Raw genomic sequence first — 11342 nt, forward strand, 5'->3', positions numbered from 1 at the left:
AGCATATAACCCTTTTCTCTAAGCTTCTCATGCAAAGTTAGAATGTTTTCTTAAAGCAGAGCAAGTCAGTGCAAACGGTTTCAAGGCAGAGCTGGACGTCAGCCTAGAAAGGAATCCTTGCAAAGCCACGTACACTCCAACCCCTCCTGACACACTCTCAGCAACCCCCCATCCCCCAAGTGCTCCACTCAATCTCTATGAAAATGAATAGTCCTTTCAATGAAGTCAGATCAATTACTGGTAAAGAACCTATAAACTAACACAATGTCATTCATCCTAGGAACACCCTACACTGGTGGTCTCCTGGTTCTATTTACATTAAAACAAAAAAATCTGCCTCATTATTAATCACTATATAAAAATACCTTTAAATAAATGTTCATTCTGCCTATATGCTTCCCGTAAAGTGCTGTGTGATCAACTGAAGACATAAATAAAAAGATGGTGAAAACAGATGAGGACACCTAAGAAAGAAAAAAGATTCAAGGACTACTTTCTGTCATCATAGCCATTTTAACTCATGGATGGTTTCTACAATGTAAAAATACAATAGATGCTATAATAGAAATATAGGGATTCATTTATTACTTTTTGGTTTACAAACAAAGGCACCCAATAATGTTTCTATTTACTTCTTATAAAAGATTATCAGTTTACACTTAAAACAAACAAACAAAAAAACACAAAAGTTTCCCAATCAGTTCCTATAGACAAACACAAAGGGGAGTGGCCAGAGTCCCCTCCCACTACCAAACTTTATCTGGCAGACTGGAGAAACACTTATTCTATGTCATCCTTAAGTCAAACAACATATGACCCGGTCATGCTTTTCTGAACTAAGCGTTAAGATACATTAGCATTGCCAAGGCAATTAAACAGTTACAATGACATTACAGTGTACAAATATGTATGCCAGAGTTCAGAGAAGAAAAGATAAGGGAAAAACCCTAAATGGTTCAGAATACAGTTTTGCAAAATGAGGTGAATGAAATAAATTTATTTTACAGAGTTGTCCTATTGAATAATCTATATGAAAAATATAATCAGAACTAAAAACACTGTCTAGCAAATTACAAACAGTATACATCTCCAAACTCTTTAAATATGACTTGAATCCAAAGTATAGTTAATAAAGCTCAACAATCTCACATTTTACTCCAGACTAATTTCAAAATTATAAATTCCAGGATGAACATCATTTATTCATTACCTTTCTTTTGACAACAGAATTCTAAACACATAAAATTAATTTGACCTCAGCACAGCCTTAGTTAGCAGTTCTTTAGATTACAAGAGCAATAAAACAGAAGACACATATCTGGTTCACTTTACAGGCCTGCCCACATTGTACCTGATTCTTTTCAGAGACCCAAAGACAATTTATCAGATTCTCAATATATTTTGGCAGATGCATAAAAATCATAAAAAGGTTAGTGTGTTTTCATTACATCATGGAAATACATTTGGAGACATGGAGTACTCAATGTATATTATATGGGCCACCTTAAATCAAAGGCATCATTTATTCCATTCTCACACACCATCATGGTCTCTCACACCTTACACAGGCATGGTCCTAGACCAGACACTTCAGAATCATTCCAAAGAATACACATATTTACATACATATTTCTTTTAAAATAATGTTTAAAAGTTTTACTACACAAAGTCTGGCTTCAACAGAGAAGCATTTTTTTTTCCTTTTCAAGATTATACACCAGTATGGAAAAAGTTGGCTTCCTTTACAGTTTGTTTTCCACAATAGTAAAATAAACTTTTTCTACATTGTATTTTAATTGACAAAAAATTAAAATGTAAAGTTACATTTAATTTCTTGTACTATGAACTAACCCTTTAAGCACTTTCAAGATACACTGCTGATGATTTAAATGTAGTACAACTTGATCAGCTTAATTATAACTGTGTTATTTATGCTGAACAAGCCATTAAAAATGATAAAATAGTAACAAACTAGTAAGATTTAAAGGGAATTGTAATGTATCAATAAATATACATCAATTTCTTGCTATTACTTGTTTCTATAATGCATGTCTTTCTAAAGCTAAAACAACATGCAAAGAAATGATGACTTGAAACTCATTCAATAGTTTGCTACTTTACATGGTAAAATCCTTTGTTTAATTTTACACACATACTTATGCATTATTCATTTTTAAAGGAATTCAGCTTTCAAAGTCAAAATTAGTATGTGTTGGTAAACACATAAGGGCATTTTGTTAATGCTAAAAGCTGCAACTACATTCCTTCTTAATAATGCATATTCATATGGGGCAAGTCCTGTGGGAAAATTTGTAAGGGAGGAGAGGATAAGTATAATGAGTCCTTCCCCAATCCCACCTCTTATCAAGTCTCAAGAAATCCTCTTCAAAATGAAAATGCATCTCACCAGAGTTCCATTTGATCAAAATGCAGACTAGAAAAATGGTTTCCTTTACTGTGCATGTTTTCACTTTGCTTCAAATGCACAGAGTACACATTGATACAGAATCATAAATTCGTTCAGATCTATTAGTGTTTTTTAGAATAATATTTGGTCTTCTGATCATAAAAGCAACTAGTTACTTATTACAAAATGATATGCAACACACATTTATTCAGAAAGACAATCAGAACAAGTTTTTGCATTTAATACCACCTGTAACTTATAGGAAGAAAAAAAATACATCAGTGTGGTCTTAGCAAAACACGCCTCTCAAAGGATTTACAAAGAAAAAAGAAATCAACATTGAAGAATCAAATCAAATACTTAACTAACTTATCTAGGCCTTCTGTCTGCACACTGTCCATTGCACTGAATATTAGGACTGCATGTTAAGGCATGTTTTCATTAGTATGTTCCAGAACTGCACAGTTAAACTGGTCAATGTTCCCATAGTCCCACTTCTGCCCCCTTCCTACCCTTTGCATTCCAAGGATTAAAATGCTGAATCATAATTTGAGTGACTATTGCAGATCTGAGCTGGCATACCACAGTGTGTTCACTAGTTTTTGAGCATAAACATTAAAATGTTACATAAAATGGACCATAATTTACTCCACACTCCAATTTAAGATGGTTTAATGTCTTAACAAAAGGTGAGATGACTTAAGTACATTTTACATTTGTGCATTTAGATCACCATATGCATAGATGTTCTAATGCTAAATTCTTGGTCTTCAGTATCTCATAGTGCTGGATGCTCTGAAGTATGACAGAAATTTGTAACACAGACTAACCACAAAGTACCAGATGTTTCTTGCCATTTGTGATCTTGCAATAAAAATGCGCCAGATAAGTATCACAAGGATTGTATTGAAACCATAACGGATATTCCGCAACCTGAAAAGCAAATCAAAAGACACACTAAATATTTTCTAGAATAAAATTATTTTTGGATAGGAGCTAATTAATGGTTATAAATTTAATCAAAATTCTACACCATCTTTAAACTTTCAACATTTAAAAACTAAAGTTATTAAGTTCAAGTTAGCATAATTTAAACATACTTGCCTATATCTGGACAGTAGCACATCAAATGTATTACTCTAGCAACAAGAACACAACAAAGTCTTTTCTTATCAGTGTACCTGGACTATAGACTTCATAAGCAACAATTAAACTGAGCATCCTATGTACCCATTCCTATGGTAGACATCAACAAACTACAGGTTAAGTCAATCATGGTGGCATCCTTCTTATGATCCTAGCATCTGGGAGGCAGGAAGATCTGAGTTTGAGGTCAGACTGGGCTACAGAATAAGATCCTGTCAGAAATAAAGAGGAGTGGGGAAAATCTGGAAAGTAAGAAAAGGAGGCAAATAGGAAGAGTGAGCAAGCAAGCAAGTAAACAAACAAATGAAGTAAATCAGTCACTTGTATGTCTTGAATTTCTGGAGTTTCTATCTAAGCTAAAAGAGCTGTGGATAGCTAATAGTCCCCAAACTCAAGAGCCAACTAACTGACAAGTCCTCATCTAAGAATAATACAGCATTCACTCTATAAAAGACCTTTCTGCTCTCAAAGATCAGCAAGCATATTACAATGTGCGTATTTCTAAACATGTTTTATGGCTTTTAATGGTTGTCTGAAATTTAACCCTTCAGATAGGTACACTATAAACTCCAGGAACTTAATACTGCAGTTCAAGACAGTACTGTAGTAGAGCAATAAAAGTGTAGAAGTGGAGACTATGGCTTTAAATAAGCAGTCAAAACATTTATGCTCCCTTTTCAGTTAGTAAAATAAAGTCATGCAAATCTCAGTTTCCTCATCAACAAATCTGGCATTTTGCCAGCTCCATAGTACTATGGCCTTGGCAGGTGAATAGTATGAATCTTAGAAATCATTAGAAGTATGAGATAATCCTTAGTATTACTAAAATTTTTGAATGACTGACTACAGCTGATCTTGACTCCTCTGTTTTCTGAGTTTATTATGTTTTAAATCAGCAAGTACTACTTCTTCTAAGAGACTAAGGAACCATCATTACTCTGTACTGTATGTTAAAAATATATTTAAGTAACTTCTGGCTCAAAAAATATTTTCATTTTCTGCTAATACTTTTACTTTTTCAATAGGAATTTATTAGAGGCAAATAGTGATTTTCAAAACTAAGTTCTACCTCAAGTTCATAGTCAGGAATACAAATACATCAATAAAGATACTAAGTTTTAATAATCTTTACTTAATTTATGAGCAGTTATTTTGGCCTGCATGTATGTTGTGTACAGCACGTGTGTTTCTGGTGCCAGAAGATGGTGTGGGATTCTCTAGAACTAGAGTTACAGGTAGTTGTGATCCGCCATGCAAACTGGGAATCAAACTCTGGTCCCCTGAACAGCATCCAGTGCTCTTAACCACTGAACCATCTCTCTGGTCTTTTAATAATCTTAAGTTAGATAAATACCACATTGTCACAAACTCAAGGGTAAGAATTTTTTAAAAATATAATACATTATTTTTATTCAGAATACTACTTCACCACAGCAAACTGTGTAATATTTCATAAGTAAGGAAAATGCTCATCAAGCCTTTGCCATACTTACTTGTTTAGATGCTTTCTAGCTGCAGGGAGGCCAGACATCTCTTCATTCAATACGTATTTCTTAGTCCCCATACAGTAGTTCTCTATATACTCTGCCCAATGTAACTGTCGTACATCAATATTAAAGGTCTACGGTAAGAAAAAAGTTATTACTTTCCTAATGATTTTATGATTTGCCAAAAATTATTTCTCTGAACTATAATCCCAAATGAAAAGATTACAAACACTTCAATACAGTATTACCTTTTCTACTGTCAATATATCTATGCTCCTCCTCACTACTTATATATGAATTGATACACATTTCAAGTTATTTTCCATCTGCAACCTCCCCTTCTTCTTATATATTTTCTGTAGTATAAAGGTTACTTTTCCTAGAGAAAAATTTTTACATCAAGAGAAAGCAAGCAGAGCATGCTGGCATATACATTAGTCTATGAGCACACAGTAGGCACCAGTTTGAGCCAGTCTCTGTGTGGTGGTTTTAATAAGAATCACCCACATATGCTCATATATTTGAATACTTAGTCACCAGAGAGTGTAACTCTTTAAAAGGATTAGTGGCTTTGTTGGATGGAGAGTCAATGGGGTGGCCTTTGAGGTTTCAAAAGCCCATACCAAGCCTAGGTTCTGTAACTCTCTAAGAATCAGCAGCTATTTCAGAGCCTTCTGCATGCTACCATGCCCCTGCCACTATGACAATGGACTCTGAGAATATAAGCAAGAACCTGATTAAATGCTTTTTTAAAACAAGAGTTGCCTTGGTCATGGTGTCTCTCCACAGTGACTAAGACAATGTGCTACACAATGAGGCCCTGTCTCAACCCACCACACACACACACACACACACACACACACACACACACACACACATACAGACACAAAATAAACAAAAAGCAAAACCTAGCATGAATTCTGGCTAGGATTTCAGTAACAGCTATTATGTAATTTGATGAAAAGTGTAGATAAATCTAGAAAAGTAAACTTATAGATATGCTACTCTGTAGAAATAAGAGGGTTATAACTGTTCAGTACTCTTGAGCAAAGAGGCAGTCAAGTATTTTTGTGAAATGACAAGTAAATTATTCACTATAAACCATCATCCAAAAATAAGTTTTAGAGGAGAAAATGTTACAAATAAAGTACTAAAATGAAAAGATGGTGTCATGGCACCAACATGGATGCAGACTTGATTTCACAAAGGAGCCATACAAAACTGACTGGAACTCCACAAGAGGAAAAAAAAAAGCACTGAACAGTACCTAAGAGCATGTTGTCTGCAAAAATGATGAAATACCAAACACAACTTAAAGACCGTACCTGCCATATATACATGCACATTCAGGCATCTGAGAATAAGTCAGAAAGAAGTCCAGATAGATTACCTACAAAATAACTACCAGACCATTAACTACATCAACAGATGTAGATAATGTAATAGATGCAACTGATGTAAGAATTCACACCAATGTAAAGATATTTGAAAAATTAAGTGAAATTAAGATATTTCCAGAAAAGAAAATCTGGTGCAATATGGTATCATCCACAATGAAGAATCACACTAAACAGTATTCTTTAGGACTGAAGTAGACTGACTCCAGATTCCAGAGTGCCCACAGTAGTCTCTGTGGATGCCTGCAGGTGGAAGAATATTAAGGGTAGCAGAGAGGTGATGATCCTGACTAATTATATGAGTATGTATTGCAGAGACTGTGCTAATTTTTTCCTTTCAAAGTACATGGTGGAAGTTTAATCTTTAGCAGAAGTTTTGAAAGGGGAGGACTAATAGGAGCTGCCAACATCATGAGAAGCTTACCCTCATGAATAAATCATTGCCAATTAAAGGAGATAAGGTTGTGACTTCAATCTCCTATTCTTTCTTGCACTTTTACCATGAAATAACACAGGAGGAGGCATTTATCAGATGCCAGTCCCTGCTTAGCAGCCAGAACTGTGAACTAACTTTTATTCATTAGAAATTACCTATTTGTTATTCTCCTATACCAGTATACAACAGACTATGATAAACTCTAATAACAAATGATTTGTAACAGCAAAAGAGAGGCATTGTGTTTTCACTGTCCAAAAAAGATCACAGTATCCATTTATGTTAGTCTTAAGAAAAGATACTGTAAACTGGTGGTAGTGGCTTATGCCTTTAATCCCAGCACCCGGGAGACAGAGGCAGATGGATCTCTGAGAGTTTAAGGTCAACCTGGTTTACAGAGAGTTTTAGGAAAATCCTGTCTTGAATACTCCCCTCAATACCTATATTTTCTAAAGTAAGATACTAACACAACTGGAAAAAAATGTATTTTGATACAACTAAAGGAAGTGGAAAATTAAAATTGTGAAAAACAACAAACAACCTAAAGGGCCAGGTGTATACAGCATGCCTACAATCTCGGCATTTGAGAAGGTAGGAAGTTTAAGTTAAAGTTTAAGTCCTGCTTGTGTCTCACTTTGACTGTATCCAAGAGACTAAAAACCAGGCAAAAAGAGAACAGAAAAAATAATTAAGTTGGGTACAACAAAGTAAAGCACTAAAACTTAAATCTAAAATTGGGGTTTGGATGTAGCTCACCCGCTTACCATATACAAGGGTCTGTCTTAGCACAACAAAAATATAACTCCAAAATAACAGGTTATAATGCAGATTAAATTCTCCAAAAAGGGTCAGACTGTAACAACAACAACAAATATGTTGTTTACAAGAGATGTGACTAAAAGATAAAAATGCAGACTAGTTTGAACATAAAGTTGAAAACAGACAAACCACACATGACTATTAGTAATAAATGAAGCTGGCCAAGGCCTCTCTAGAGTATGCTGTCAAAGCCTGCATGTTTAAAAGTTTGGTAAATAACAAATAAAATTCAGTTTACTTTTGACTCCCATTCTTACTAATATTTTTAAATAGTTACAAATCATTTTCTGTAAATTATTTGTCTTCTTAGCTTAAGATTCAATAAATATTGACATCACTATTTCTCCATAAGCATAGTAGGAAATAGATACTGATATCAAGATACAAACACATATATACACTCACATGCGCGCACACACATATTAAGTAAAATAAAAGAGCTATACCTTCAGAGCAAGGGTAAAAAGATCAAATAAAACATCTAGATTGAAACCTTTTATCTATCAAGCTAGTGCAATGGGTTGGTTCTCTACTTTCAATATGGACTTCACAAGCAACATGTACAGATTATGGCTTCTCCACATTAGGTATGCTGAGATGCAAAAGGCACATTGGGTTCAAATGAAAAATATGAAAGAAGTTAACTGAAATGGTCTAAATTATTTTAAAGTTTTGATATGTTCAAAGTATTTTTGAGAGATGAGGTTAAATCAAATACTTAAAAAAAATAATGCACTGGATGAAAACCAAAAAGTATCTTTGGAAAACTAACCCTGACCCAGTCTGCTGGTCTACATAAACTGCATTCACCTCAACAAAGGTGAAATCTTCAGCATATGTTTTAGAGGTTCTGTCTTATAAAGGCCTCCTTGATAACTAATTCTTATAAAAAGCTTCAACTTTAATCTATGTCCCCTGAAATTCAATAGAATCCTCAAAGAATATGAATTAAAGAAAAACAATGATTAGTAAAACAACTTAGAAACAAGGTACCCTGATTTAAACTAGGCTCAAGCAGCAGAATCAGACACTGCCTATCATTTAAATGTGAACTATGAGAGAAAGGACTTACAGCAATTATGAAGAGATATCCAAGATTAAGTTGAACTTTCTAAAAATGAAAGCATATAAACACAATGCCAGCTGACTTGCTGTTGAAGAATTTAAATTATTTACATTTCAGTCCCAAAGCAAAATATTTAATTGCAGTTTTGACCTAAGGACACCATGGTTTACCATATAACACTTCTGTGAGAAGGTAGATAAGTAGCAACATTTGAAGAAACAAATGCTTAAGAAATTCTCAAATTGCTAAAAACAAAAACAAAACAAAACAACAACAACAGGTACAGAAAGCCCAAAGAAAGTTTCAGAACACCAAACGTGGAAAACCTAGAAAAAGAGCCAGCAAAACAAATAACTGACTTCAACTGTAATAAAACAGACAGAACATAAAATAATCCTTAATGTGCTGCATTAGTGTTAAAAACAAAACAAAACAAAAGATCCTAGGATGAACTAAAGACTAAAAATCAAAAGCCGAAAGTTCACTATGATCAGTCTCGTAACTAAACCATACTCTGGTATTCTAAATACATGTCAGACAGAAAGAAAATGATAATAAAGAGAAGCTCCAAGAAGAACGAAAGCAGAAGGAGCAAATGTCTCCTAATTGTGGGGCTTGAACTGGAGAACCACAGTTAGATGTAAACATGCTCATGGCTGGAGGGCTTGAGGCATTTGCACAGCAAAACTATGACTACCATAAGGAGGAAACTACTGAGAATAAGGCTCTAGGTTCAATCCCTAGTACTTCCATACCCCTGCAGTTAAGTAACTGAGTATGTTTAACTTAAGACAGTTACATATGCTAAAATATATGAGGTAGCTGGGTCATAGCAGCACAGGCCTGTAATCCAGCACTCAGGAGGCTGAGGCATCTTTGGGATCTTTGGGAGTTTGAGGTCAGTCTGGTCTACATAGTATCACCATAGCTATAATGAGACAGTGTCTCACAAAACAAAACAAAACAAAACAAAACAAAACAAAACAAAATCTGATTTAACTTCAGAAGGAACATAGTTTAACTTTCAAACAAGCAAAATGAAATGACAAAGAGCATAGAATATAAAAAAGCAATTGGAGTCTAATTCCCCCTAATACCTCCCAAATTTAGAGAAAACAAGGTTCTTTACCTAAAACCCATAAAGATGTTAAGGTTCTCTTTGAACTCAACCTTACAGGAAGAACTAACAACTTAATCTGAAGAGTCTTTGTTATTCTCAAATACTCTGTATCAGTTTTAAGACAAAAAGCAAATTTTATCTCCTTCTAAATACTAAGATTTAAACACTGAGAAAATATGAGATTAATGACTTTCCTACGTGATAGTTATTAGAAATGCCTAGGTTTCAGGGTGCCTACTGGTCGAATTTTCTAACCCCAAAATAGAAAATACTTGCCTTTTTATCTTCAGGGTTTAGTTGGTTCATTAACATATTGACATTATCAGTATTCCAAACCCAAGAGTTACTTGTAAAATATTCAAGGAATACCATGGCTTTGTGAAGACGAGTGATTGTTTTCATCATCCTGTGTTTCAAGAAAAATCAAGAAATTCATACAGTATATAGAATGGGTAAAATCCCATTACTACACAGGTCCCAACCATGTACTCCCAACTGTAATTCAGTAAGTGTACCAAACCAGCAGAGAATCAGAATATTTCTGCATCTTGGGAGAATAATTTATAATTCCAAAATGGAAAAACAAATTAAAAGAAGCAGCAAAGGGAATTTAAAATTTAATATTGCCCACATAAAGTTCTGCTGACACAGAATTCTCAAGTGATATGCAACACTAAAGTTTAAATTCAAATTTTCTATCTATCACAATACACAAAAGGATTCAGTTTAATCTCCCTTTGCTCTTTAGCTACCCTGAACTGCGTGAGAATCCATAACATGGATTCTACATCTATGCTACAATCCCAGTGCTTCAGTGTCACTGAGGCAGATATACAGAAATATTCTTTTGCCAACTCTATAGAAAAATACAAGAACTTTCTCTTCAACAGTGATTGGCACCACTCCTGCTTATCTGGATGTGCTGTGAAATCAATGACTAATGCTGAGGACTTTCAGAAATATTCTTCTCCTCAGGCCTCACCTATGTTCTTCCTTAAAGAAACAAAACAGTATATTTCTTTGTTTCCTTTTAAGGGCAAGGAACCTTAATCTTATCTGAAATTTTATTTATTATCACTTGCCACAAGTCATTGATATCAAAGCACTAACCCAAGCAATAATTAAGAGCTTTCTGAATCAAATATACACCAAAACACCAGAAAAATAATCAAGAAATATAAGAATTCCACTTACATTCCCACAAGAATTAGCTTAAAGTATATGAAATTTAGAAAGACTCCAAATTAAGGGCTTTACAAATGGGAGAAAATCAGAATATGAAAAAATAATGAAGAAAATAAAAGTAATAGTATTAGCCAAGAAACTATGGTAACACATCCAATACATTTATAAAGAAATCCCAAAACCAAAATACTTAAAGAAAATGAGGCAATACAGACAATGTAAAGAAAAACTATCTCATTCACTAAAGAATTCCAAAATAAATTCACCATTAAACATGAA

The 11342-nt window shown here is 34.1% G+C and overlaps 1 protein-coding gene across 3 annotated transcripts in view; it reads right to left on the reverse strand.

The window, feature by feature from the left end:
* Positions 1-559: 559 nt before the first annotated feature.
* Positions 560-11342, reverse strand: part of Far1 (fatty acyl-CoA reductase 1) — a 54137-nt gene continuing 43354 nt past the window's right edge. For all 3 annotated transcript variants that reach the window (XM_052200979.1, XM_052200995.1, XM_052200988.1), the window contains 3 exons: positions 10155-10284; positions 5047-5174; positions 560-3340 (listed from right to left, as the gene is read on the reverse strand). In XM_052200979.1, the coding sequence (XP_052056939.1) occupies positions 3178-3340; positions 5047-5174; positions 10155-10284 (421 nt within the window). In that variant the 3' untranslated portion in view covers positions 560-3177. The remainder of the gene's footprint in view (positions 3341-5046; positions 5175-10154; positions 10285-11342) is intronic.

This window comes from Apodemus sylvaticus, chromosome 1 (assembly GCF_947179515.1).
Source record: "Apodemus sylvaticus chromosome 1, mApoSyl1.1, whole genome shotgun sequence".
NCBI lineage: Eukaryota > Metazoa > Chordata > Mammalia > Rodentia > Muridae > Apodemus > Apodemus sylvaticus.